The 27,504-nt window shown below is 51.6% G+C and overlaps 12 protein-coding genes across 12 annotated transcripts; 6 read left to right on the forward strand and 6 right to left on the reverse strand.

The window, feature by feature from the left end:
- Window positions 1–982: 982 nt before the first annotated feature.
- On the forward strand, window positions 983–2,491 carry CDV56_106236 (uncharacterized protein; the record flags this gene model as incomplete). The annotated part of the gene is made up of 1 exon (XM_026759855.1): window positions 983–2,491. One exon carries the CDS (start codon window positions 983–985, stop codon window positions 2,489–2,491), a length of 1,509 nt encoding a protein of 502 aa, XP_026617262.1.
- Window positions 2,492–3,041: 550 nt separating this feature from the next.
- On the forward strand, window positions 3,042–3,985 carry CDV56_106379 (putative neutral amino acid permease; the record flags this gene model as incomplete). Its single annotated transcript, XM_026759998.1, has 5 exons — window positions 3,042–3,150; window positions 3,203–3,624; window positions 3,671–3,698; window positions 3,743–3,858; window positions 3,902–3,985. The coding sequence occupies 5 exons, from the start codon at window positions 3,042–3,044 to the stop codon at window positions 3,983–3,985; spliced, it is 759 nt and encodes a 252-aa protein (XP_026617263.1).
- Window positions 3,986–4,076: 91 nt separating this feature from the next.
- CDV56_106437 (uncharacterized protein) lies at window positions 4,077–4,485 on the reverse strand (the record flags this gene model as incomplete). Its single annotated transcript, XM_026760056.1, has 2 exons — window positions 4,077–4,145; window positions 4,198–4,485. The coding sequence occupies 2 exons, from the start codon at window positions 4,483–4,485 to the stop codon at window positions 4,077–4,079; spliced, it is 357 nt and encodes a 118-aa protein (XP_026617264.1).
- A 26-nt stretch (window positions 4,486–4,511) lies between these two features.
- Window positions 4,512–4,958, reverse strand: CDV56_106468 (uncharacterized protein; the record flags this gene model as incomplete). The annotated part of the gene is made up of 1 exon (XM_026760087.1): window positions 4,512–4,958. One exon carries the CDS (start codon window positions 4,956–4,958, stop codon window positions 4,512–4,514), a length of 447 nt encoding a protein of 148 aa, XP_026617265.1.
- Window positions 4,959–6,396: 1,438 nt separating this feature from the next.
- On the forward strand, window positions 6,397–7,599 carry CDV56_106584 (putative integral membrane protein; the record flags this gene model as incomplete). The annotated part of the gene is made up of 4 exons (XM_026760203.1): window positions 6,397–6,543; window positions 6,597–6,707; window positions 6,768–7,232; window positions 7,285–7,599. 4 exons carry the CDS (start codon window positions 6,397–6,399, stop codon window positions 7,597–7,599), a joined length of 1,038 nt encoding a protein of 345 aa, XP_026617266.1.
- A 645-nt stretch (window positions 7,600–8,244) lies between these two features.
- On the forward strand, window positions 8,245–9,045 carry LXR1 (SDR family oxidoreductase; the record flags this gene model as incomplete). The annotated part of the gene is made up of 1 exon (XM_026760319.1): window positions 8,245–9,045. One exon carries the CDS (start codon window positions 8,245–8,247, stop codon window positions 9,043–9,045), a length of 801 nt encoding a protein of 266 aa, XP_026617267.1.
- Window positions 9,046–9,113: 68 nt separating this feature from the next.
- CDV56_106738 (glycoside hydrolase family 131 protein) lies at window positions 9,114–10,060 on the reverse strand (the record flags this gene model as incomplete). Its single annotated transcript, XM_026760357.1, has 2 exons — window positions 9,114–9,482; window positions 9,539–10,060. The coding sequence occupies 2 exons, from the start codon at window positions 10,058–10,060 to the stop codon at window positions 9,114–9,116; spliced, it is 891 nt and encodes a 296-aa protein (XP_026617268.1).
- Window positions 10,061–10,394: 334 nt separating this feature from the next.
- Window positions 10,395–12,443, reverse strand: CDV56_106809 (putative MFS sugar transporter; the record flags this gene model as incomplete). Its single annotated transcript, XM_026760428.1, has 3 exons — window positions 10,395–11,728; window positions 11,776–12,085; window positions 12,432–12,443. 3 exons carry the CDS (start codon window positions 12,441–12,443, stop codon window positions 10,395–10,397), a joined length of 1,656 nt encoding a protein of 551 aa, XP_026617269.1.
- A 2,546-nt stretch (window positions 12,444–14,989) lies between these two features.
- Window positions 14,990–19,001, reverse strand: CDV56_107048 (FluG family protein; the record flags this gene model as incomplete). The annotated part of the gene is made up of 6 exons (XM_026760667.1): window positions 14,990–15,322; window positions 15,387–15,852; window positions 15,909–16,059; window positions 16,107–16,849; window positions 16,905–17,069; window positions 17,650–19,001. 6 exons carry the CDS (start codon window positions 18,999–19,001, stop codon window positions 14,990–14,992), a joined length of 3,210 nt encoding a protein of 1,069 aa, XP_026617270.1.
- A 2,031-nt stretch (window positions 19,002–21,032) lies between these two features.
- Window positions 21,033–22,395, forward strand: CDV56_107339 (uncharacterized protein; the record flags this gene model as incomplete). The annotated part of the gene is made up of 5 exons (XM_026760958.1): window positions 21,033–21,194; window positions 21,247–21,363; window positions 21,415–21,806; window positions 21,876–21,940; window positions 21,992–22,395. The coding sequence occupies 5 exons, from the start codon at window positions 21,033–21,035 to the stop codon at window positions 22,393–22,395; spliced, it is 1,140 nt and encodes a 379-aa protein (XP_026617271.1).
- Window positions 22,396–22,921: 526 nt separating this feature from the next.
- On the reverse strand, window positions 22,922–24,893 carry CDV56_107424 (MFS transporter; the record flags this gene model as incomplete). Its single annotated transcript, XM_026761043.1, has 3 exons — window positions 22,922–24,324; window positions 24,385–24,663; window positions 24,734–24,893. 3 exons carry the CDS (start codon window positions 24,891–24,893, stop codon window positions 22,922–22,924), a joined length of 1,842 nt encoding a protein of 613 aa, XP_026617272.1.
- A 1,052-nt stretch (window positions 24,894–25,945) lies between these two features.
- CDV56_107559 (YbhB/YbcL family Raf kinase inhibitor-like protein) lies at window positions 25,946–26,578 on the forward strand (the record flags this gene model as incomplete). Its single annotated transcript, XM_026761178.1, has 1 exon — window positions 25,946–26,578. One exon carries the CDS (start codon window positions 25,946–25,948, stop codon window positions 26,576–26,578), a length of 633 nt encoding a protein of 210 aa, XP_026617273.1.
- Between the last annotated feature and the right edge of the window lie 926 nt (window positions 26,579–27,504).

Raw genomic sequence — 27,504 nt, forward strand, 5'->3', positions numbered from 1 at the left:
AGCCACTTCAAAGTTATGATTGGCTGGAGCGGTTTCCTAGCTGCTTCTTAGCATAGTTGTCATCATTCTGTGACTACACTGTAAATTGTTGAATTTGCATCTACGCCAACGAGCAATGCCAGTCTTGGAGAGAACCTCTTTCGGCTCCCGTTGAATGACCAGCTGCCATGATCTGGTTGGTGGAAAGCATATTCCATCATACCTCTGGTAGTTCCTACACTTTCTACCCAAGGCAGATGAAGATCTAGAGTGATCGCCACATCAGCCCAGCTGTCGTGCTAAGAATAAGTGCGGCGGTCTGCAGAAGATCCACATCCCAAAGAAGCAGGCCTGCCGAGGACCTTTTTCTCGACTGTCCGTACTAAATACTCCATACTAATGTGAAATTGGAATAAAGGGCACGTTGTATTCGAAGTGGTTGCAAGGTATCAGCTAAATTAACTAGAATGCATTGTGATGAAGCACAGAGTATATCGCTTTGCTTCTGCGAAGAGCGGTAACTGCTTTCAATGCAGGTACGCTGTGAGACTTATCCGCTCTGATATTCAAGAGAAAGGCAACTCCAATACTTTGACAGACAAGCAGAGAAGCTCCCGAAGCGACCTGCTTTACAATATTGAGAAAATCAGTCTTGTGTTGCGTTCCTCACAGTTCATAATAACCAAGGATATCGCGGATGGCGAAAAGAGAGTAGTAATAGCATACAGAATGATCCACAGCACTCCACTCTCATCAATTGACAATTCATAGCTGATAATAATAATAATCACGACATGGAGATTTTCCTCTTTTGATTTTTCCAGAAAAAGTGGAGAAAAGTTCCGCCGAGTCCCGCCCACATGCCCGCTGCTTTATTCCCATTGGTGAATTGATCAGCGGAGATCTGCTCCTTCCGTGGACGCGGATGAAGGTTATTTCCCAATTTGGTAATTCCAGGGCAAGGCTGATTAAATTTCTGTCGTCAGTGAAGGAATTTTCCTCGATGAATGGCGTAGCATTTAAAGATGAGGGTGTCTTTCCAGTGTCGTTTGAACGAAATATTTTCATCACCGGTGAAACTCGCAACATGCCACCCTCCCTCTCTAATGATGTCCTACTACTAGTTGGGGAGTTCCTGGAGGATCATCAAGACCGCTTCAATCTCCTTTTTGTGTGCCATCATTTTCATGATCTGTTTCGCCGACTCGTCTACCGATATGCTGCGCTGAAGGATTGCAGCCAGACGCGCTCGTTTTTGAGTGCCACTTTGCGACACCCCGAGCTGGCTCGGGCGGTTCGCACTTTGGATTTGAGTGGGTGGCAAACCAAATCTGGGTCCTACGAAAGCACCAGCATAGCTGAAGAGGACATGGAAGTGTTTCGCAATTGGACCCGGGAAGTCAGTCACTCAGACGAGGAATACGTCCAGTGGGAGCGGGATTTGCAGCAAGATATCGAAGAGGCCTGGATCGCCCTTCTCCTGCCGCTGGTGAGCAACGTACAGCAGTTGCGGTTGTTATATCCCAAGGAGAACAGGTATCTAGACCGCATGATGCAGCGGGCGGTTCAGGGAGAGAAGCCTTTCAACACCCAGCCCGCCTTCCGTGCTCTGCGACAAGTTTCCCTGGGTCATCTGGACGACTCACTTGACAGCAAGGGCACCTACCTCCCATCGCAGGTCCTCCCGTTCTTCCAGCTACCATCAATGCGCGCCATCACAGCCGATTCAGTCATTGAATCGACCTCCGCGGATGAGCAGCAGACACAGACGCAGTCGCGAATCGAGCCATCGCCGGCCTCGTCGGTATCTGAAATTGTCTTGAATTCCAGCAGCGGCGCCAAGGGCATGATGAGCATTGTTGCCGCTTGCTCCGCCCTTCGGTCTTTCAAATACCAGCACTCAGACGGCCATCTGCTCGCTGAAGGCTACCAGCCTGCTGCCTTCTACCGCTCGCTGTCCGCTAGCAAACACACCTTGCGCACTCTCTGGCTTGACAGCTGCGGTGTCCATCTCCCATTCACCATTGCTGGTGCTAACGAGACGCACGACGAGTGGTTCGGGTCGCTGGCCGATTTCACGAACCTGAAGGACATCCGGATCCGTTTGCCCAATCTTTTGGATATCCGGTACCAGGCCGAGCCGTCGGTCCCTCTGACGGAGGTCTTGCCGACTGGAGTGGAGTCGTTGTATGTAGAAGGATGCAAGGAGAATTCGCTGGCGATGTTGGTGAAGCAGTTGGGGACGCTGCTTGGTAGCGCCAACCGCAGTGGCGTTACCGACGGTAAAAGTGGACAGTCACATCGCTTCAAGGGCTTGAAAAAGCTGCAGATCGAGGGAATGTTCCACGATGAGGAGGAATACGAGGACTCTGGATACGAGGGTTCCCCGACTGGTGACAAGGTCATCAAGCCGCGGATTTATGAGACGGTGGGACCCTTGCGCCGAGCTTGTGAGCTGGCCGGGGTGGACTTGTTCATCCGGGACCGTTTGTGCCCGGAGACTATGAAATGACTGATATGAATTGTGACTTGATGATACCCTGGCTTTTGAATGTCGGACTGTTTGCGAATACCAAAGATAGACATAGATGATAGACAGCTTTACCCTTCTTGCAAAATAATACAAGGCGTGCCATGATAATCTCTTTCAAATATGACTTCAGTCTAGATCTGATTGTAAGCAAGGAATAAAATGAACAGTCTGCCTGGATCGATCACACCAGGATGCTTCCGAATCGCGGCCGGATCATGTAGATGCAAGGGTCTATCGCCAGGTCCTCTTTGGCCGTATCGGGCGCGAGGTCCTGGGGACGGGGCTGCTGCTCTTCCTGGTGTTTGTGATGGGAGGGCACATTCTCACTTTTACGGTCATGATGAACACACTGACGGACTATGGAGCGTGCAGTATTGTGTTTGGTGCTTTCGCTTGTGTTGACCTTGCCGAGGACGCTTAAGAGGATGTCATGGTTGTCGATTGCTTGTGAGATTTATCTTAAGAGGAGTGAAGAGAGCTGGTGCTGATCGCAGCGTTTGTCAGTATCGTTGCGGCAGTCCTGGTCACGATGATCACGGTTGGTGTCCAGCGACCAGGGAATGCAAAGGTTGAGGTGACTGTCTCGACTAGTCTGTATAGAGCGTTTCTGGCAGTCACGGATATCATGTTCGCTTATGGTAAGCCTCTATTGATTGACTGCAGCTGGATCCATTCACCAACCAACGGCAGCCGCTCATCCGGCCTTCTTTGGCTTCATTTCCGAGATGAAAACCCCCACAGACTGGCCGAAGACATTGTGTACTGTTCAACTCATCAGCACGACCTTGTACACCGTCACCGGGGTGGTCATCTACCGGTCTGCTGGCCAGGACGTTGCGTCACCGGCATTGGGCTCAGGCGGCCCTTTAATGGCGAAGGTCGTTGGTCTAGTGGCAATACTGACCTCGCAGATTGTGATCGCCGGGGTGATTAATGGTCACATCGCCTGCAAGTACATTCATGTACGTCTGTTCCGGGGTACCGAGCATATGCACCGGCGCAGTCTCTTCTCGATAATAGGGACTTGGGTGGCAATCTCGTTGGTGCTGTGGACGAGTGCCTGGGTCATTGCAGAAGCAGTTCCTGTGTTTAATAACCTGCTGAGCCTGATTGTAAGTTGTCTGAGCCTGAGTGATTGCAGGTCTAACATTACTACAGACGTCACTGTTCGGCAGTTGGTTCTCATGTGCGTGTGCCCTTCTGAGAGGATGTGTCTCACTAATTACGTAGATGGACTATGTGGTGTCTTCTGGCTCTTCATCAATCAGAGGCGTTGGTTCTCGTCGCCGAGGGAAATATTCTTGACCATTGTCAATTTCACCCTGCTTGGCATGGGAGGATGTCTGGTAAGTCATCTCCATCTTCTCGTATCTCGTACTGATGGGTCAGTGTGGCCTTGGACTGTATGTGTCTGGCCGAGCAATCAGCGAAGAGCCAGCTGGTGGTAGTTTCTCCTGCGCCAATAATGCATAGAGGGGACAACTGTGGACAATTGAAAAACGGTGATCAAATTGTTGTCTGTAGTCTGACATGATATATACACCGAGCCGACAGAAAAGATAAATCATAGCTTGGCAGGTGAAGACTCCACGTCGAACTCGGTTGTGCAAAGCAAGAACGTATCTCGAAGAGCCTGGATGGGCATTAGCCTGATTCAGATCACTAGAGGAAAAAGCGCAACGCACAGACAAGCGATACTTCTCATTGATCGCCTGGTAGTCCTCTCCAGCCAGCATATCGCAGAAATGCCTGATGGACGGGTAATGCACCAGCGAGATTTCGTTCCACCAGTCTGCCTCTGGTCGATGCACGCTTCCCCGCGAGTCTACCTGGGCGCTCGAAGCGGGTCTGACCACATTCCCTACGAGCTTTGCATTCCCGCCGCGCTTACCGGCGACAGGGATAAAAGCCTGTCCGTATTGGTAGTAGCTCTTCTTCCCGTTAGGGTGGTGGAAATGCAGCAGATTCAGCATGGTGACCGGACCATCGTGTGTCCGCGTCAGGGTGTCCATGAAGGCGAGTAGGTCGGGCGAGAGTTCCGATTCTTAGAGGAAGACTTCTGGCGGGCATTGGTCAGGGAGCCGGTGAGAGGGACGGAGGAGGCAGTTCGTTTGAGGGATCTGTCGCGGTCATCGTAGTTGGATAGCAGCTTTGAGGGGATGCCGACCGCAAGACGATACTCGTGTCGCACGAGGGGCTGTAGATTAGGCGGAAGTGATTCAAGGGCTGCTTCTTTGGTCGCCGAGGACGGCTGAAGGAGAACCAAAAGGTCCCATTTTGTGGTCGTCAGCGGGTTGGAGTCAATGAGGGTGGGAGGAATGACGATGTGTCGCGGACGAGAGGCCAGAATGACCTCGACGGCGGAGGATTGACGGAGCTGGTGGAGGAAAGACTCGGCGGTGGTGGAGGGAGCGAGAGCAAGGAGATGCAGAGTGAGGCCGGGCATGTTGGTGGAAATAGTTGCTATTATTGATTTAATGCAGAGTTCAATGGTGTATACAATATTAGCTAGCTGCTATTGAATCAACACTAGATAGTCAGTCTGACGCTTTTATCTCCATCTCCAACCCAGAGAACCGAGGTTGATCTCTATCCGCGGCCATTCTGATATCTTGTCTGAGGCCGAAGTCAGACCAGGTATCAGCATCAGTTCTGTTCTCCAAGTTCAATAGAGGACTCATGACAGTATTTGCTTGGGTCAAAGTTCAAACCTGAATTCAATAGTTGACATCAATCCAAATACTCATGGTTGCTTAGATACCCTGTCTCCTGACGATCAGATCAACAGAAGACCAACTGACCAACACTGATTTAAGGTTGAATCCTTCAGGAATAACAGCGACCACACGGTTGGAATGCTGAATATCATTCAATAATGCCTTAGTTTCACTCCTTTGTCCTCGATTATGATAGCCCAAATGCCCAATTGTCTTAGATCCCGATGAAGCGCACGGTGGCAGCAGATCGAAATAAACCGGGATTACTATTACGAAAGAAATTGACGAAACTAATGGAAGACCTGGATGATTATCCTCCATCCAAGTATCTATTATTAAGTAATAAATTGGAAATGTCTATCCTGATGGCGTTTAACTTTTGTTAGGTCCGGATGTTTTCCCCAGGAGAGCATCACGTCCTGCGGCTCTCGACGCCCCTTTCTACACAGACCAATCGACAACCGCAGATGAACCGTTGGTCAAGTCTGAGTCCTCGCATCTATCGCTGTTTCGGTCTAGTATCTGTGGACTTGGGCAGAGCTCGCTTAGATTCTTGCATATCAAACCCCACCAGAAACTCAATTATTCGTGGCTGGCATGCGATGACACGATCTACAATATACCGACTGGGAAATGAACCACATGAGGGATGTGAAGATCCCACATGGTCCGTTTGCTAGTCTGGTTTATGCCACAGTGATGGACTGACGGTGAGTCTGACTCTTGCGTTGACTCGGCGCTATTGATCACTGCTAATGACTGTTGACTAGCCAGATCCCAATCCTCTTAGAATCGATGGCATTCAAAACAGCAGCCCTATCAAGCTCTATTCCGCGGCGATCCAAATAGTGTCAATTGATGCTCACTATCCGTACCACCATAACACTGCAAAGAGTCTGGGCCGCTGGAGTCAGGGAACGAGCAACTGACGGCTGGCATCCGTGGCACGACTTGCAATAAACTCCCGCTAATCAGAATAGAATTTTCTCCTATACGCCCTCTGCGGCCTGCAAGCCATCCCATCTCCACAACCTTCAGCATTCGTCACCTTTCCTGCCGATTATCTACTGATCCTCCTTATATTAAAGAATCGGCCGCACTCTGTGTCCATGCCTTGTCTGACCCGACCCTCTTCAAGCCGGCCGACACTCATGTCTCGGCATCGTCATGCTCAACGGTCGCAGTGAGGCGATTGCTATCGTCACCTCCATCTTCCTGGTCCTGTCGCTGGTCACCGTGGGCTTGCGATGTTTCGTTCGTGCGCGCGTGGTGCGCGCCTTTGGGCTGGATGACTGGACGATGGTCGCCGCCGTGGTAGGTCGTTTCCTCTTCAATTGAATACGTCCAGCAGCGCACTGACGAGTAAGGCCCTCAACCTAGCATTCGCCATTTGCACTCTCATTGGTTGCTCCTATGGGATGGGCCAGAAGACGGAATACTTTGAGTTGCACCAGGACTATTACCGTCGAGCTCTCCTGGTATGATTCACCCTAGGTGGAAAGGACCTGTTACACAGCCACATATACTAACGGTACAAGTGCTGGTGGCTCGGTCAAATCTTCTATGTCATCACCTGCGTCGTCGCCAAAATGTCCATCATCGTCTCCCTCCTGCGCATCACCATTGACCGAGTACACATCCTCATCCTCTACGCCGCCATGGCCCTGGCCCTGATTGTGGGCCTTCTCTTCTTCTTCTTCACCATCTTCGAATGCACTCCGGTAGACTTCTTCTGGAACCGATTTACTGAGCAGGGGAAGTGCATCGATACGGATATCCTGATCGCCATTGCGTACACATACAGTGTGGGTGCGGCCGTCACCGATTTCACTATTGGAATAATGCCAGTATTCATCATCTGGTCCCTGCGGATGAATGCCCGGACGAAAATGGCCATTGCAGGGATTTTGGGGATCGGATGCATCGCCAGCGCGGCCGTAATTGTTCGGATTCCGTTTATTCACAATTACAAGGATCCCGACTTTTTCTATGCAACCTACCAAGTGAGCTAGCTATCACTCTACGACAACGACCAAGCACAAACTAATTTAGCAGATCTCAATCTGGAGTAACGTCGAAGCCGGACTGGGCATCACGGCAGGCTCGCTCACCACCCTACGTCCTCTGGTTCGCTTCCTTCGTGACGGCTCTTCGGCCTCACGAAGTCATCAACGACAACCAGGTTCATATCCCCTATCCGGAAATATGCCCAAGGGGCTCACGCGCCGGTCGAAACCCGATGAGGGGGGTGAAGACGCACGTCGACTGTGGACGGGAATGGCGGACGAGGAGTATCAGGGCGTCACAACTACGATCACAGGGACCCATCCTACGAAGCGGGGGGGGAGCGAGGAGAGTCTAACCAGTTGATCTAGGTCATAACCTCTAGTAATGAGTACACAATATAAAACGAACGACATATATATGCATTAATGTTATTATAAACTTTGGAGTTGTATAAACAATAACAGACCTTGCTGAAGTGGTTCTCGACCCAGTTCCATCATAGGTTCCACTGTTCCATTACCAAGACCCCAACTCTACCTCCAATCTCCAACTCAATTCAAGGCTGGGTCTCTTGGTAAGAGACACGCTGAGTTTATGTCATAGATACTAGCGAATTGGAGAGGGAATCACAATGATTACCCGATGCTTATGAGAGGTATAGTGAGTTGCATAGTACGCCAACCTGGAGTAAGCGCTTAGGAAGGACTGACTAAGACTTAGCAACACCGTCACAGAGCAATCAGATCCATCACAAAACAACAGAGAGTGCATTAGAAAGACTCGCATGATGCTTTGCTGAGGCTTTGCGATGCTTATACGAAGCGACGGCTTGCTACGAAGGTCCTCTCCGCAGGACCCTGGTAGACACGTCATGACATCATCAACGCCACTACCATGAGAGATCCGCTCATTCCGGGGTATATAACCCGCCCTCATCTCTGCATTATCTTGTACTTTACAATCATCCGAATATCCACTCAAATTCATAATCACATACCAAGTTTCAAAATGCCTATCCCCGTCCCCGCCGCCTCCTCCCTCCTCGACCTCCTCAGCCTCAAGGGCCGCACCGTGGTGGTCACCGGCGCCTCCGGCCCCCGCGGCATGGGCATCGAGGCCGCCCGCGGGTGCGCCGAAATGGGCGCCAACATCGCGCTGACGTACTCCTCCCGCGCAGAAGGCGGCGAGAAGAACGCGGCGGAGATCGCCAAAACCTACGGCGTCAAGGCCAAGGCCTACAAGTGCAATGTGGGCGACTGGGAGAGCGTGCAGAAGCTGGTCTCGGACGTGATCGCCGAGTTCGGGCAGATCGATGCCTTTATTGCGAATGCGGGGCGCACGGCCAGCTCGGGGATCCTGGACGGGTCCGTCAAGGACTGGACGGAGGTCATCCAGACGGATCTGACGGGCACGTTTCACTGCGCGAAGGCCGTGGGCCCGCACTTCAAGGAGCGCGGGAAGGGCAGCTTCGTGATCACGAGCAGTATGTCCGGCCATATTGCGAACTACCCGCAGGAGCAGACGAGCTACAACGTCGCCAAGGCCGGGTGCATTCACTTTGCCCGGTCGCTGGCGAACGAGTGGCGCGATTTTGCGCGCGTGAACAGTATTTCGCCGGGGTATATCGACACCGGGCTGTCGGATTTCGTGGACAAGAAGATCCAGGATCTGTGGATGAGTATGATCCCGATGGGACGCAACGGGGACGCCAAGGAGCTCAAGGGCGCGTACGTGTATCTGTGCAGCGATGCCAGTTCCTACATGACCGGGAACGACCTGCTCATTGACGGGGGGTACTGCACTCGTTGAGTTCCTCTTTTGGCAAATACATCAATGCAATATATCAATCCAATACATCAATGCAATCTATCAATGAATCAAACAGGCCCAGCCACATCCGTAGTCACACTCCCACTCTCCACATAAACCCCAGACCAGAACCAATCCTCCGCCGCAGCGCTCGTCCCCCCATTATCCAGCCTCAGCTCCCCAACATGCCAATCCTGCGAATTCGTCGACGTGCTCGCGCCCACGTTCTCCACCACCTTCGCCAGCGCCTCCGACCCCGTCGACGCCCACAACCCCACCGTCCCCGCCCCAAAGTCAATGTCGTACGCGAAGTTGTACCATGTCCCGGCCACCAGCGGCGTCGACCACTTCGTCTGCCCGCTAACCATCCACCGCAGCGTATTGTCGTCTCCCGTGGCGCCGCTGAGCCGGCCGTACTTGAGTTCGGTGAAGTGGCTCTATCTTCATCAGCTCATCACAAACAATAACAAAAGCTGAGGGGTGGGCACTGTACCTCGAAGAACGCGATCTGGTGCTCGAAGCTGGGGTTCGGGGCGTTGGTTTTGCTTGTCGAAAGGGAGAAATGGTAGTAGAGGTGGCCCTGGCCCATGTTGGCGGTCGTTTGGGGGATGAGCTCGCTGCGCATCATTGGTTGGCCGTTCCAGGAGGACGTGCCGTCCTTCGTCCCATCAGTAAATATGGATTGAAAGGGGATGATAGAGGGAGGGAGTACGATGGTGATTCGGATGCCCTGGGCATCGGCCTTGTCGGCGGGGTTCTTGAAGTTGGACGAGAGACCCAGGTAGTGGGATGTGGGCTGCGAGCCGTGGATGTACCATTGGTACGGGGGGATCTGGTTGGACCAGGACCCTGGCAGTCGTGAGTATAAGGTACGGAGTAGATGTGAAGGAGAGATGGAGGGGAGAGTACATTCGTCAAAGTGGTCGACGGTGAAGTTGGCGTCGAAAAAGCCACTCCACAGCACGTCGCAGCGAACGAGGGGGAGGAATAGCAACAATGATTTCATCTTTTCCATTAGATACCGAGTGTCAAGTGTTCAGGTAATCGATTGAATTGGCATAAAGAGTGGATGTCTGTTGCGCTTATATACAAAGAGGGTTTCATGCTGAAACGGCTAAATGTGCATGACTGCCGGCGTCGGTTTCATCAGATAATAATCCCAAGTAGTAGTAAATCATTCTCATCCCAGATGATCTGCGTACCATATACCGAATCAGATACGGGGTTAATATCCTCCTGTACTGATGATCTCTCTGCATTTGTCCAGCGGACCGCTGGTCCGACACTCGGCAGGGAACATCTTGGATCACATTAATCAACCCGCGACTGCGGGTCACAAAGCTGGAGAATCAGACTTTGGTCAGTTTGTCGTCCCCGGAATCCGTCGCGACATCCACCGCCTCGGCAAAATGCATCCGGGGCAGGCTGCGCGCCACGCGGGGCGGGTCGAAGATGCTCTTCGACCGGATGAAGATCTCGTCGATCTCCTCGAGTGTGCGGCCGTTCGTCTCAGGGAAGAAGAGGTAGACGGTCGGCACGATGGCCGCGTTGAGCACCGCGAAGATGATGTAGTACTGGTACCCGATAGAGTTGAACCCGACGGGCGTCACCTGGGCCAGGAGGAAGTTGAAGGTCCACACGGCGGCCGTGGAGACGGCGCTGATGGCCGCGCGCAGCTGCAAGGGTGCGACCTCGGTCGCGTACAGGAACGTCAGGCCGGAGTAGCCGACGGTGAAGATGAACTGGAAGACGAACAGGAAGACAACGGCGACGACCGTTGCGCCCGTGTTGTCCGCCACGGAGGTGGTCCCCGCCAGGATGGCCATGGAGATGGACATGGCCGCCGCACTCCACAGCATCAGGGGCCGCCGGCCAAGCCGGTCGATCGTGAAGAAAGCCAGGAACCCGCCCAGTGGCTGCATCAAGCACATGGCCCCCGCCAGGATGCGCGAGTTGATCGCGCTCATGCCAAGGTACTGCTCGAAGATGGTGGTCGCGTACATGCTGATCAGGTTGATCCCGCACATCTGCTGGAACATCTGCCCGCCGGCCGCGAGAAGGGTGCGATGGAACAGCCGCTGCTCGCCCATCGTGAGCATGTTCTTGAACGAGCCATTGCCACAGATGGACAGTGATAGCTCAATGTCTCGAATGTCCGCGCTGATCGAGTCCGAGTCCAGCTCCACATCGGCCAGGGCGGCAAGAATTTCTCGGGCTTCCTGAATCCGGCCCTTTTTGACCAGCCACCGGGGCGATTCGGGAAAGATCACGATGAACGCCATGACGATCAACAGCAAGACAATCTGGAAGGCGAGGGGGAACCGCCACGAGACCGAGTTGCCGGTGATGAAGTAGAAGCCAAAGTCGATCCAGAGGGACAGCGAGACACCAATGCCGATGAAGATGCCGTCAGTCACCACATGGGCCCCCCGTTTGCTGGCCTTCGAGATCTCCGACTGCCACACGGGCACCGTCGCCAGATATGCACCCGTCCCCAAACCCAGCACCAGCCGTGCCACGATGAACTGAGCAAAGTCGAATGCCGTCGCCATAAGAACTGCACCGATGATCGTCACGCCGGATGCGAGGAGGATGACCTTTCGGCGACCCAGGCGGTCGCCAAGGTAAATGCATGATAGGGAGCCGAATATACCCCCGACGGTGAAAAGGGCGACGATGGTTCCTGTTATCGTCAGGCACTATTCCAACCCTGGATGCAGTGGGACATACCCTGAATGGTGGAGTTGTAATGCTGCTGAGCCCCCGTGGTATTGATTGTATCCATCTGGGGAAAGGTCTCGACGAACGATTCGAGCGTCAGCAGCCCACCGGCCACGCTCAGGTTGTATCCATAGGTGACAAAGGCCGGGCACACGACCAGGCAGATGATGGCCCGGCTCAAGGCAGAGCCCCGGAGGCCAAATAGGGCGCCATTCTCAATGGTGCATGAGAAAGGTTTCCAAACGGACAAACAGGTCAGATTATTCGGGCGATATATGCAAGTATCGCACGATATCTCGATCTCAGTAACGGGTGATTTCTGAAACACAAACAGTCATATAAAGGCCGTTCAACGCCCCCGCTCTGATGGGTCACTCATTGCCAGAAATGTCAATTGCATTTATATACCAGATTCCCATTTTGTACGGTCATCGGCGGGCGCCGGGGGAGGCAACACACCAAGTGGACCAGGATTCCCCAGAATTTCCTCGCTTGGAGCAGTTAGCTGGCCGATCATCGGTGCCTCACTTCTCTCCGGTTGACTTTTTACTGCATTTCCCCAGATGGAGGATGGGACTCCCAGGTCCATCCTGGGGTTCTTCCCCAGAGTTGAGCGGCACTAGAGTGACCCTGCAGCACGGTTCAGAGAGCAGCCGCAAACTCACGAATCGTTGCATTCGAAAGAGTAAGAGAAATTGCAGCCGTCAAAATGCCCAGAAGCGTATAGCAGATTCTCGGGACGCTCGATCCAATAGAAAGGCTGTTCCCCGCTTGTTAGTCCATGGTAGTTGATTCTCCACTGCGCTCGTTCTGGCTCTGCCATCGGACCCGGCCGATTTGAGAATGACCTCGGCCAGCTTTGAGTTGACGGGAAGGGCTGAAAGTCAATCCCAAGGCCATTGCGATGTTAATAATGATGTTGCTAGATGGAAACGCTGCAGCCAGATGCACCCCGCGATGCAAAGTACAAGGGATGATGTAGGGATGGATGCGGGCATGTCCGCGCCAAGAGCATCGCAACCACCGTGACTAACAGATTCATTTAGGGCTTCAGCGTTGGATCTTGGCTGCAGTGCCTTACTGCATTTAGACTCAGAGAATCTGGGGTAGACATCGCTCTCCATGTTCTCCCTTGAAGTCAGAAGGTTCGATAGAAGAACGCCGTCTTTACTCAAATGCTTCGAGTCAAAGCATCCAGATGTGCATTCTGTTTTGTCCTCGCGGAAGTGCCGGAAGCAATATGCATATGCATACAGTGCTGGTAGCGCTGGCACAATGGCATATGCAACGGGGAGTCTGGGGGCTGTGGATCTTGGGGAGGATATATATAGCGGCTGATTTATCATTGTATTGACATATCAGATAAGACTGATAAGCAGAAGGATATGATATTGCATTAGGCTATTGCATTACTATTTACTGCCTGATAACTGTGCAGTCTAGCATTTAAGCGAAGGATGATGATCCACTGGCCAAGAGAGTCAAGCTTCCAGCTCCACTGATAATAATAATATCACATTTAATTATTGATCATGTCTATTCGCCTTGATGAATACATTGATACATCCTCCTCTTTTCCCACCTATTTTCTTCTCCAATCATCTGTTCTGTGGTTCATTTTTCTTGTCAGAGGTAACAAGATTGCGTTTACCGGCTGCTATAATCCAATGACCCAGTGTGGCTTTGTGTGTGACAGTGTGGCCGAGTTTATCCCCTTCGTTCTATTTACTTGGAGCTGAGTCTTCCAACCTGCTTTCTATATGCTGTAGTATTCATCTTGAATGGTCCTAGCTTCTAGATTTGAGCCTGCCACTGTCAAGCCCCACTGGTAAAAGACTGGATGCTTTTCGCGACACTTTCAACAGTACTTGCGAAGGGTCGACTGCAACTAGTAGTGAGCAATGCCGCTTAGTTACCTCCTCCTGCAGTCAGACAGCACACGCATAGCCTTAAGGTACATCTCCCCGCAGGTATTGAACCGGCCCTGGTGCTCTCCGAGTGTCCCAACCATGTGGTATGTTATGGCCCTGCTTCTACTGGCTGTCGCAGTCGTACACGTACTGCGTCCCCTCAACGGACCACTGAGAATGGTTATCTGCAAGAGACCGACGAGCGTGTAAACTCCATCGTAGCTTTCCTCTACTGCAGTGCTGGAGACCAGGAGCTATGAAAGGCCGTAAACCTCTTGTGGAGTTTACTAGAACAGCTTGTTCAGAAGTCACCGTCAGGTCCTTCTGAAAATTCTCAACTTCCGAAGCCTCCACGGCTGGCCATTGACGATGTCCCGAAAGCGGTGCAGAGCATAGTCGAGGAATATTTAGGAGCGTTCGTGGTCATTGATGCGTTGGACGAATGCGGCTGGAAGAATGATGAGCTCCATGAGTCCATACTTTTCTGTCGATAATTTTCGCACTTCAGGTAAAGACGGGACTCAACCTCGTCGTTACACCGGCCGTGTTGTTGCCACCAAAAGCAGATTTCAGGGTGCTTGTCATTGTCTATTGGTGCTTGTGGTAAAGATAGTCGACTGTATATGCAAAATCACATGGCCAGAATGCCACCGTTTGTGCGGAGTGATCGAATGTTCGGGAGTACATCACCACTGATATTGTCAACCATCACCCCAAAAACGAATCTATTGGTAGAGGGATATCCTGAAGAGCCACATTCAACAACTTCACTCTCCGACAACCTTCGAACGATCTAGAAGAGCTCTGAATGGATTTAGGTTTCTCCCAGACTCGTTCGGCGAACACCGTATGCGTGCAATGACCTCGATGGCTGGAGAAATGGATCAACGTGAACGGAGTGCTCGCCAGAAGGATCAGATGAGTGGCAACCCAGCTGAACAATGAAGAGTGAACACGCAGGCAGACGGAATACGAGTTGAGTCTGGGCAGGGGGAGAGTGAGAGAGGCCTCCGCAATTCTGAGGACGAAGTTGGGTCGTGGCGATGCTGAAGGGCAGTGGGGAGGAACCCAGCTCGTAAGTACGTCGTGATTACTGAAAGGGGTGAACGTTGACAACAGGATTGCATGTGACTGCGTGCTCCTGTTGACTTGTCTGGCTGGGCTCTTCGACTATGCCAAGGGAGCATGCTCAGTAACTATCACTTTCCAATGACTATTGGAAGGTAAAGCAGGAGCCGTTGCTCAGATTGAAATTATGGTAAGTCTAATTTCTAGAGGGAAGGCTGGGTGAGACGAGGGGGTTGATACTCAGTCTACACAGTTGTTGGCCAGTTCCCTCGCCACTTGATCTCGCTGTCTTCGTCGTCATCCACGACTACCACCATCCACACGCCCACCTTGCCATTGCTGGCAAGAAGCGGCGTACAATGCACCCATCGAGAGCGTCCTTCTGTATTATACCGCGTTATCCACATAATCCGCGCCGTCACGCTGCGTCCAGACATCATTGCCTCCAGCAGCTGGTCCTTGACAACCGAGGAGCTGCCGATCCGTGAGAAGAAGGAAGTTTGAAGAATTCCGGGAATCTGAAGCGAGGGAGAGGTAAACAGTATCCTAAGAGAAGGATATGGCCGGACGAGGAGGTACTACTCACTCAAAATGTCAGTTCTGGTCGGCACATTTGGGGTAAGAAGACAACCTGGCACATACATTTTCGTACACTCCAGTCAAGGAACCTCTGACCAAGGACGAGTTGGTGGCCCGCTCTCGCATTGCAGTTTCCACTTCACTTTCGGAAGAGGAATTGTCCATTGCAGTCCAGGGTCTCGGACTGCGTGTGCTGTTTCTTGTGTTGTTTACCGGGTTGAACAAGTTACCTCCATATTCTTGCACATTCACCAGCTCCCGCGGACTGAACAATTCGGCCATCTCTTGGAATTTGCTCTTCGATTTTGCAGAATACTCGGATGCAGACGAGGTACCCTCGCCATCTTCATCGGCTTGCTCGCGTTTGTGTTGTTGCTCTTGCAATTTCTGCAGGGATTCCATCTGAGCGCCGTCCATTGCCAGGCCGGAGACATCAACCTGAGCGCCGATGAAGTAGCGGATCGTGCCCTTGCTGTCGCAAAGGGGGGCGCATTGCAGCAAATTCATGAAGGGAGAGCCGTCGCGTCGGCTGTGCTTGGGTCAGATTAGGGAATCACACATCGCAGGACAAGAGCAGCTACTGACTAGTTCAAAAACAGTTCGGAATGATGCCGTCCAGCCGCAATCGCCTCACGAAGCCGACGAACACTATTAGGGTTTGTCTTTGGCCCTTGCAGAAAGCGACAATTCCGCCCGAGCACATAGTCCATGCCATACTGAGTTGAACGGTGAAATTCTGCTTCTGTCAGTGGCATGGATTGTCCTACAGACCAAGGAACCTACCCTCCGATGCGAAAATAATAGGATTGTCCGGGCGCGATGGATCCGTCAAGCAAAACACCTCTGCCAGAGCGTCGGCCGTCCCCCGGAACCCCTTCGGGAGCGTCCCTCGAATCCGCTTCTCGACCACCTTGCTGGTGATTCTGATACAGTTGAATGTGATGAAGGCGGGCAACTCCTCCGCTGTCAGAGCCATAAGCGCCTCGTCGACGCGCTTCTCCAGCGCAGAATCCATGGTCGGTCCAATGGGGGAATCAGCGGTCCTGATCCCCGGCGTGGGGACATCGATCGACACACGGACGAGGGAGTTGGCATAGTTGATTGCTTTTAGAGCCTTGAGCGCATTCAAGTAATACGTCAGGGCAGGGAGAGACTGCGGTCGTTCTTCCACCAGAAACTCGCGAAAACGCGCTAGATACCGTGGGTTGTTCAGGATGGAGAGCATGTGCTCCGAGGAGAACATAAGGTCACCGAGTCGCTCCAGGCTGTGCAATGGCGTCGTCTCTCCCTCATATGGGGCGATCAGGTCGTAGGAGACGCCCTGTTCGTTGACCGGGTTGAACTGATCCGATCCATCGTATGGATTCACTGCTTGCAACAGGGGCAGTTCGTGAATCATATATTTTCGGCGCAAGGCCTTGATGGATGGCTTAGGCGTGAGAGGACTGCCTCCGTCCTTGAAATTCTTGCCCATGCTATGCGAGCTCCTTGGGGGTTGAGGAAAGCCGAAGAGAAGCTCATCGGCTCTAACATCCGTTAGCAATCTTAAGTTGTCGTCTTCGAATCTCCAATTTCCCTCACCGAGACTGCTCGTCAGAGTATTGCTCTTGACGACTAGGTGCTCTCGACTCGCTGACCAGGAGGCCATGGTCGTCCAGGGCCACCGTTGATGGAAAGGACCGCAGAGACTCGGCGACGGGAAAGCTGTTGTAGCCCTCTGAAGAAAAATTCTCAAAGACATCCATACTATCAATGACCAAAATTTGTTAAAGAAAAGTCATACGGCGTAATCTCCAGAAAGCAACGCCACTGCTCGCGTTTGACGAGAAAACATTGCAGTAAGCATCAGACCTCGCTGCCTTTAAGCCATGACACCGAATGATAAATCAAATGATCGTCTGACAGACGCCCACAACCCTTATCAAACCCATCAGACATTCTTTGACCTATCCATGAGGCTACCATGTTATGTATGAATGGTGGGCGGACAAGACATGAAGAGCTCTGCCGATGGGGATCGATCCGCGACTCCTCAATCGCAACAATCATGATCGATCGATCAGGAGGACGAGTACCCCGCGAGATCGACGATCGTCGAGGAATTGATGATGCAATGTGCATACCGGGGATATGGATGGTAGTTTGGTGCATCAATATGACATGTCTTACGGGCATGGGAAATGTTAGCGGTCGGTAGCCGGGCGCACGCCGACAACTAGCCAGAAGTCTATATTTGGATTTAGGGGCTCAGTTCCATTTGGCATGCGTTGGCGTTTGGGTTCTAGAATCTCTACATGTCAAAAAATGCGACCTGTCAGCTCAGTACCTCGCGATCAGCCAGTTCTTTCGATCGTCAACAGCCATTTGGCGCAGTATCTTTGCCTCCGTCCGCTTGACTAGCACATATGTGGTGATGATGTCTGGGCCACACAGTTTGCCTACGGCATCGTCCTTCTCCAAGGCCTTCAAGCTCTCGTCGAGTGATTTTGGTAGGATCGTGTTGATCCCCAGGGCTTGCCGCTCGTCCGGCGACAGCTCTGATGCAGAGGTCACGCAGTCACCTCCCTGCAGAGGCTCGTGGTTTCGCATCCCTTCGATTCCAGCAGCGATCATTGCGGACAAAGTGAGATAAGGGTTTGCAAGCCCGTCAGCCAGCTTGAACTCGAAATGATTCTCTTCGATGCGACGAAGTGGAGCCTCTTTGTTCTCCCACCCCCAGCACGCGTATTCGCCCCCACTCCAAAGCCCAGCTGCGACACGACTGTAGCTGATGTCTTGAGGCAAGGAGAACGCCATAACGGCGGGCATATGATTCATGATACCTGCGAAGAAGGATTCTGCCTTCTGGACCCAATTCGCTGATTTCCCCACAGAACTTACTGACAAATGTACATGGCCCCCATTACCCGGATGGACGGGTGATGGGCGCGAATACACCGTAGCATGATATCCGAACGAGGTTGCAACTCGTGTGATGATCTCCCGAGCCCTGATCAGCATATCAGCGGCCTGGATAGGCCTCGCAGGAGGCAGGACAAACTCCCATTGACCTGGTGCTGCCTCCGCATGGAACTGCTCCAGGGGAACATCCACCGTAGCCAGCGTCCGCGCAATGGTCTCCATCATCTCCAGCATCGACTCGTCCTCGGCCGTCATGCTGGACCACGAATGCTCGTAATTGGCCATGGAGAACCGCATCCCCCCATCGCTCTTCTCGCCTCGCATGAACATCACCTCGATTTCAAATCCGACCAATGTCGAGAACCCCAGCTCGCTCAGCAGTGTCTCCTCCAGCGCTCTCAGCCGCGACCTGGCGCACTCCCCGATCGGCGCGCCCTCATCGTCTACAAAGTCGCACATCATGACTGCTCGAGTTCCATTGGATCCGGGTTGGCAATATGCGGTCTCAAAATCCGGCCGCAACCAGAATTTACCCGATGGCAGACCTCCTTCGGCGATAACATCACCGGGACCCAGGAGGAGTACGACTTTGGGGATGGTGATAAATCTGCCTCTCTGTACCATGGCTTTGAATTTGTTCACAGGGAACATGCGCGTGTAGACCAAACTGCGATAGGACATGAATTGTAGCCAGACGAATTCGATATCGCAATAATTGGCGAGGAAGTCGTCCCAATGGGAGGTGCATTTCTCGATAGCCATTGCGGCTTGCGACATGTAGACGTTAGTTTTGACGGCAGAGTGAAGAATGGCGAGGGTTGTGAATCAGGCGTCAGTTCATATTAATGATGATGGGATACACCCTAGACCGCTCATCTGCTTTGCGTCAGCCAATCTGTGTTGCACCGACTGTGGCTGGGATGCGCAGACGCATACGCCAATCAGAAGAGGTATTGCAACAATTGCTTGCATTATTAGGTAGTCTTCATTTGATCAACAAGGGTTCCCTGACAGTCTGTCTCTATTAGTTGATGCCGTAGCACGATTCAGTCTGCGGTGAGTCTCGACGGTTCCTGGGAATATGTACTTGTGTTCAATGGGGAAGATATTCAGACCTGCAGCTGCAACAACCAGACTGATAGTACCTTGCAATAGCAGATACCTTAATATTACGACATCCTTAAGCGCGAGTTGATCAATAGAGGAGGAAAAGGGCAGAGATTTCCTTTTTTGATAGTTTTCAAGGGAGGACATGATAGACTGAATTGGGGGGGAGGTTTCTGATGCTTCTGTGTCCTGTGGTGTGGTTGTGGAGGAGATATTTTCTCAGCTCATGAGGAGAACTCCATCTCTTCTACATCTTCCCCCTAGCTCAACCCACAGAAATCACCAAATCAATTTTTTCTTGAAAAGCAGAAACCGAAAGAAAGGTAAATAAACAACCTCAGCTTCACCCTTGACATCATAAATCATCACAAATCATCCACCTTGGCTAACACTCATTTCAATAGATCTATGACTCCAGAAGTACGGAGTATTTCTACTCCAATCCAAGGCGCATCGCTTCGAAGTGAGTTCGACAAATGACTCGACCATGGATGGAGAGGATGCTCAATTTAACTACGTTTTTTATTCATCGCGTGCACAGCCCCACTGCAGTTTCTGACGACTAAATAAGACTGATAGAGATCTGTCGTTTCTCGGAATAGGGGCCCGCATCATGACTCGACAAAGTTCAAGGAGGGAATCGGAATCTGAGATGGCTTTGCTTTCACATCTAAGGTCTAGATTCGGTGGATGTCATAAAGACGTGCTGGAACATTCCGGTGAGTCGTCTAGATTGACGAAACTGCAACGAGCGAGAAAGGAGAGAAGCGATATTGGATGCGACTATGGAGGGACAACATATCTATCTTCATTCTATCCGCCCTCCTCTCCTTTCCAGTGATAGAAAATCAATGAAAACCTACAGCTCGGTTGCACTCACTGATATTCCAAGAGATTAGACCGAATCCGCCGTCGGTTACCTACAATAAGTGATGGTCGAGACGCTAGGGTCTAGAGTCCTAGACTAGTGCCTCAGCCTTTCAGCTTTTGATGGTCGATTTCCGCGTTTCAGATTATCATTATTTCCACGAACTACGGAGTAGAATAGTGATCATTATGAGACTGGGTACCTGAGAAGCCCCCACACTTTGGCTCTCTTAGCCAATTCTGAACTCAAAGCAGAAAAAGGAGAGTAAGTGGCCCCGACTCTTCTCTAAACTCCCCTTGGCCTCTAGGATGTTCGGATCTCTGCCCTCGGTTTCCAGTTGGCCAGTTCCCACTTCCCAGATCTCGAGGTCTCACTCGAGTCACTCCCCATCACTTACTGGGCAAGTGGATACCTTAGCCCACGGGTTTGGTGCCTTGAAAGGTTAGATCTCGGAAGTATTACTCGACAGCCACGATCCGGACCCCAGAGCAGAACAATGGATCTAGAGCTAAAGATCTGGTTCCTCGTTTGCTGGGTTGCTTTGTCCCATATAGCTGGGGCTGACAGCTCCTCGGGCCTGCTCTTAAACGAAGGCCCGGCTTTCTTATGACCCCTGGAAATCAAAATCTATTGGGTTCTTAGAGAGGTACCCGGAAGTAATTTGCAGACTGGCAGCGGCTTTATTCCTCTCTTTTCTACTATGGCACTTGTCAACGTACTTGGACGTTCCTGTTGGGGTTGAATACCAGACCCTTCTCTATTGAGAACGAAAAAATCAATCCACGACCGGCTAAAGGGCTGCGCCGAGCAAGTGCCATATTCACACCGTCACAATGAGCAGCTCTCTGCCCCTCGTCGACCGGGCACTTGCGGTCTTTGTGGTGTCTGTGGCAATGATGGGTATCTCGGTCTTGGCAGTTGTTCTACGTAGCTTTGTTCGCCTGTACTTGGTGCGAGCATTCGGGTGGGATGATGCTCTCATGGTTCTTGCCTTGGTACTACGATGCTGGACTAATCTGATGACCGAGAAGGCTAATTTTTTACCAGGCACTCTTCGTATTCTTGGACATCTGTTGTATGATTGGCTCAAAGAGCGGAGTTGGTCATAGGATGGCCGAGTTTATGAGTCTGGGGGCATTGGATGAGCTTAAAAGATCCCTACTGGTATGGTGTATTCCGCTTGTACCTGATAATCCTTTCTGATAATCACCTCAGTGGTGGTGGCTTGGTCAGATGCTCTATATTTGGTCGTCTGCTATCACCAAAGTATCCATTTCCATGGCGCTCCTGCGTTTAACCGTACGAAGATTGCATCGCATCATCCTGTGGACCGTCATTGCCCTCTCTATCGCCATCGGACTCATGTTCTGGTTCGTCCTGCTACTGGACTGCAATCCCGTCTCCTACTTCTGGCTCCGTGTGAACCCTCTCATTTCGGGAAAATGCATGTCCACCGATGTTCTTTTGGCGATTGCCTATCTCTACAGTTCGCTCACCATCTTCTGCGACTTGACTCTCGGCATCATGCCCGCACTTCTGGTTTGGAATCTGCAGATGAATAGGAAGACGAAGATCGCGCTTGGCTCGATTCTCAGTTTGGGAGCTGTGTATGTATCACCCGGCACATCATTTTCATCTGCCAGTGCCGTCATCACACACTAACCATCCGTCTTCAGTGCGAGTGTTGCAGTGATTATCCGACTCCCATTCCTTCACTATTACAAAGATGATGATTTTCTATGTGAGTACAGACTTGATCCTCCCATGGACCCTGCTAATGTGTAACGAATAGACTCCACCTACCAAATCGCAATCTGGTCCGTCATCGAAACAGGACTCGGCATCACGGCCGGCAGCCTTGTCACTCTCCGCCCCCTATTCCGCTGGTTTCTGGACGGCAGCCCGTCCTACGGTCGTCACAGACGCAGTGGCAAACGCAGCAGCAGGCAATACCCGCTTACTAGCTTGAGTGGGGATCCATCGAAGAAGAATTCTCGCGATCCGAGCTACTGGCGCCCTGACCTTCCGGACGATGCTTCCAACGTCGTGGTAACTACCGTCTCGTCGCCAATGGTGCGAAGCCATCTGAATGACGACCACAGCAGCCAGGAGGATCTAAACCTTCCCGAGGTATCATGGCCCCGTTACCAGGTCAACATTCACAAGACTTTCCAAATGACCGACGGACCTTCATGATTCAATATTTCCTTTATCCTAACCCAGACGGTAGAAAACTAATATAATAACGCGTGGTACGTCTCATGACGAGCCTATGTCCCATTCAATGATTTAAGGTGGTATACCAAAAAGCGACGTTGCCCTGTCTGCCGCCACATAAACATTCTCGCTCAATTGGGGGAACTCTCAGCTCGTGACAGGAGTGGAATATTACCAGGGCCCACTAACTGAGGCAACACCTCCTTAGAGCACATCTTGGAGGATGCGGCCTGTTGCGATCGAGCGACCTTGCGGCCCCATCTCTATTTTCAAGGACTTTCGAGTCGAGTCTCATGGCTGCTGCGATGCCGTGCGAGATGGCCTGGAAATATCTGGTGGTTTGGAACGTTCAACAACCATCACTGAGCCATGACTGAGGCCCAAGAGATTGGATTTGGAAACCATCGTAGTTCAGAAGTAGTTCATATGTCTATGGAGGTAATCACGGGGCATGAGCGTTCTATATAAGATTCTATCATGATCATTATCGTCGACGCATAATCAATCATAAATTGCGAGCCAGTAATCCCTCGGCCTCTTCCGAAGGGCCTCCAAAATCAGAGGCATGCTCTCCATGCGACTTTTCTAATATCTCTGCCATGGCTAAGCCGTCCTGCCGTCCCTTTTCTGCATTGACCATCCAGATCAGCGGTATGGGGAGGAGAATCAGGACCGCAATGAAGAAAAAGCCCGACCGAACTTGGCCCGTAGCATCGATGAGTATTCCCACAATGGCAGGGCCAATGAACGAGCTTCCTTTATCCGTAGCCGCATACAGAGCATAGAATGCGGCCTCGCTACCAGGGGGGATTAGCAGACCAAAAAAAGATCGGCAGTAGGATGACAGTCCACCGGATACTAGGCCATGAACAATCCCCAGGGGGAAGATCTCCCATGGCTGTTGAAGCCCAATCACGCCCCATTTCTTGAAAAGAGGAATGTAGGCAAGCATGCCGTAAAGAGGTATAACCTCAAATAGGGCGATGCAAAGCATAATAGTGTGATTCGATTTGAGTCGGAGCCGCCGCGAAACCACAGGCCACAGAAAGGCCCCGGCCATGCCTGACAGGGTAGCTGTGATCGACAGTAGTCCAACGGCTGTTGTGCTCATCTTTAGTTCTGTGCGCGCAAATAGAATAGCTGTACCGGATACCGTCGCCATCGCGTCTGAAAGAAGGAACCAGGCAATGAGGAAGATGATCACTTCTCGAAGTTTGACTGCCACTTTGACCGTCTTCCACAATGACTTCCACGCAAACCCAATCAGCCGCAGCCAGATGCGCCACCGGCTAGTACCCGCCGCTCCCTTTGAAGAATCCAGGGGAGGCCCGGGTCTGTTCCGCAGCCACCGCCGACAGACCATGGTGAAAGAGAACCACCAGATTCCAACCAGAAGAAGCACAAACCGGAGAGGCAGAGTCCCTGAAATTTTGGGTAACGATGTCTTTGACAGCCCAAATAGCATCAAGATACTGAGTATTTGTACCAAAACGGCTGCGCAATAGCCGAGCCCAACACCTTTAGAAGAGATCCGAGTGGACAGTTGTAATTCAGGTGAAGCCGATCCCGCTTCTTTTGTCTTAAGTCCATGTTCGGTCATAGAATGATCGTCAGAATCCCTGTCGTTTTCATCGTCAGGATTTTCAGATCGCGCAAACTCTCTACTGGAGTTGAGATGGGATAATTCTTCCCCTTCCTCCTCGTGTGTGGTCTGAATAGATGGGTCATTGGCTACCAGAACAGGCAGAAAGGAATTGAGAACGACGAACGAGGATCCGAGACAAGTCACACCGACGACGACAAGAAGCGATCCAAGGATATAGACTGGTGGCGCGATGAAGACGAATAACATGCTCGTCATCGAGCCAATGAATCCAAACGCGAGGAGGAGGGTTTTGCGGTTCTTTTCTGTGCGAGAGAATTACCGTCAGCACAGTCTTACCATCAAGGTGAAAAGCTTGTTCTCACCGTAATCAGCCAGCGCGCTGAAGGAGATCAATGTCAATGCCTGAACGAGAACCGCAAGCGAGAACGTGTACATGGCAAAACTGGCGGTGTTGACCTGCAGCCCAAACAGGCTGACCACACACTGATCATTACCCGTGCCATCGCGTCTGAGCATCACCGTTGCCGTTCCATTTTCGGGGGCTATAGAAGGCGAGCTAGGGCCTACACATGGTAGGTGGCTTGCCAGCAGGGTCCCGCGTTCGCGTGCCAGTTGCTCTAGTGTGAGTGGCAGGAATGAGCCTGTTCCGTAACGGGAAAATCAGAGTTGAGCCCTCTCAGCCAGAGTAGATCGAGGAATAAGCTAGCATACCCACACCACAAACTGCAAAGACCTCTGCTGCAATTCCATACGCGTACCATCCCAAGATCTCCTTCCGGCTGGTCGGGGTTGTGTCCTCGCCGGGATACCGAGGCGGGCGCTGTTGGGCCTCCGCGCCGGGAGACGCGAGTGGGGTGGAGGTCAAAACCATAAAGATAAGATAGATTGGGTATGGAGGGAGAAAACCAATTGAGGATTCAAAATATCTTCACGGTGGCCACCATGGCACAGAGCGAGCGGAATGCTGCGAAGAGTGATGCTGGATCGCGAACCTTTTTTGCTTGACTGTTGACGCAACTTGTTCCTGATCAACTTCCAACCGCTGATTCATCATCAAACCGGATGTTTGCGGAAGCTCAAATTCATGCTGTGATTGGATTGTCCGATCTATATAATGGGGACTCCAAATATAAGCGTGATAGACGGATTCTGACACCTTTGGAAATGCCTTTTAACGCGAGAGTATTCGTCAATATTGATCTATGGATAGATATATTGGCAGCTGCAAAGCTCCAGTGGTATCTTTGCTTTTGTTCTTCTGCGGTTCAGATTTTGCCCACCATACGAAAACTTATAGCAAAGGTTGGAGCATCTCTTTGACTGCCATAGATGCAGTAATTGTGGTCCAATATGGATCGACAAAGGGCAAATTGAGAGCCTGGATGACAATTCAGTCAATAAAAGCATTCATGACCGTTGTAGTTGCGTACGATGCGCCCGAAATCTACCAACTGTACTTGAGGTCCGTTCCGCTCGGAGTCAATTTCTACTCCATACCATGAGTCCGACTTGGCTTGTCGTACATGAGAAGGGGTGAATTCGCTAGGTGCATTCCACAAAGTTCTTGGCCTTTTGCTCTACTGGCAGCAGATAATGAGAAGGAGAGCATAATTCGCCGGACTGCCACACTGTCGCCTTCCAAATATAGCGCCTCATGAGGTTATCCAGAAATGGAAGCAGCACCCGCTACCGGACCGGTTCAGGCTTTCCTTCCTCATTTTATACAGATAACAACACCCGGCAGTAGCTTTTGTATCCTTCTTCTCCTAGGTACTATCTTTCACTCCCTCTTCATCTTATGTTTCTGCTCGCTCTCAGTTCAGGTTAAATCAAGCTCACGTTCGACTCTTCTCAAAGCGGTTGCTCAAAGTCAATCTCCATTGCCATCCGGCCGTCTGGGTTCACTGGTCCTAGCCAAGCAAAATGACCGGCATCCTCGACTACCTCCAGTGCGCCCTGGGAAAGCTCTTATATCGCGTACGGGGCCATGATTCGAAGCAGATCATCAGAAGTGCTGCATTCAAAGATCTTCCCGAACCCAACATGACCCTTGATGCACCAGAATGCGGGCCCACCGGCTCAACACTGCTTGACTTCCATACTTGCCTGGCCGAGGACAGCAAGGGCAGATTTCCTGAGCTTCGCTGGACTGCTCCTGCTGAAGGTGAAGTGAAGGAGTATGTGCTGATCTGCGAAGACATTGACCTGCCAATTCCCCGTCTCGTGATCCACCATGGCCTGTTCTACGGTATTCCTCCAACGACCACCACCGCAACGCATGGCGACATCAAACAGAAAAAAGATGCAGGAGAACGACTGACTCACTCTAATTGGAAGTATGTTCCTAATCTGACCGGTAATTCTTACATCGGTCCCGCTCCGCCTCTGGGTCACGGCTTGCACCGGTACATTTTCACCATTATCGCACTCAACGAGCCTCTCCAGTTTGACCAAGCAGATCATGTCAACAAACAAATGATCAAAGAGGCCATGGTTGGCAAAGTCATCGGCTGGGGTCAGTGGGTCGGACTTTGGGAGCGCCCTTGGCCCAAATGATCATACGCCCAACGTTCTTCATCGGTCATGACAAATTACGAGACTATCATACACCTCGAGTGGAGACAAGGAAAGCATGGGAAGAATTCACTGAATTGAGATTAGCAGGGAATTAACGCGATTGAACCGGTAAACTGGTGGCTCCATGTATGCTCTTAGTTCTCTTCGTCTCATCCTTACTACTGAAAAAGCACTTTGAAAGCACATGAAAGTCTATTCCAAGGCAAAGCCACCGCCCCCTCTCTCCCACTTTAAGAATAGGGTAAAGCTGATCCCTCACGCAGGGTCGATAAGCATGTCGTGTCAACTAAGTATGCCAGTCAGACTCCGCAAACGAGAAACAAGCAGAACGCAAGGCTCACTGAACTGGAGCTGGAATTGTTCCATGAATATCACTAGCCGGTGAATGATGGACTCTACTGAAGCGTCCCAGGATCGGAACGACATCGTCCCAATGCGGTGCGTAAGCACTGTCTCCTTTGGCTGCGCCCGCATGATGTCCCTAAGAGCTTCCAGAAGCCCGAGCAGCCTCATGAGATTGCGGCTTAACAGCATCCGTACAAGGAGAACTGTCTCCTCCTCGTTGAGCTCCATTTGCCCGAGCTGTACTGTGCTTCTAACACAAATAAACGGGGGTAATTGCTGATCAAAGGCAAGAACTGTTGTGTCGAACAAGGTATTCTGCCGGTTGATGCTGTACGCAGCGCATATGGCCTCGAATAGTAGGAGACATTGCTCTGCTAATGTAGGAAAGGTCATTATGGATGCTTGGGGGCTTCTCCTGCAGTTTTTGCATTTGTTGACAGCTTGACCTTGGCTGCAGACACGGTGAATCAAATCAAAGACCGTTCCAAGTTCCACAACGGTGGGGATGTTACGGAGCTCGTTCATGAGATGCAGTACTTCCATGGAACATTGGCACGTAT

Source organism: Aspergillus thermomutatus (assembly GCF_002237265.1).
Source record: "Aspergillus thermomutatus strain HMR AF 39 chromosome Unknown NODE_26, whole genome shotgun sequence".
Lineage (NCBI taxonomy): Eukaryota > Fungi > Ascomycota > Eurotiomycetes > Eurotiales > Aspergillaceae > Aspergillus > Aspergillus thermomutatus.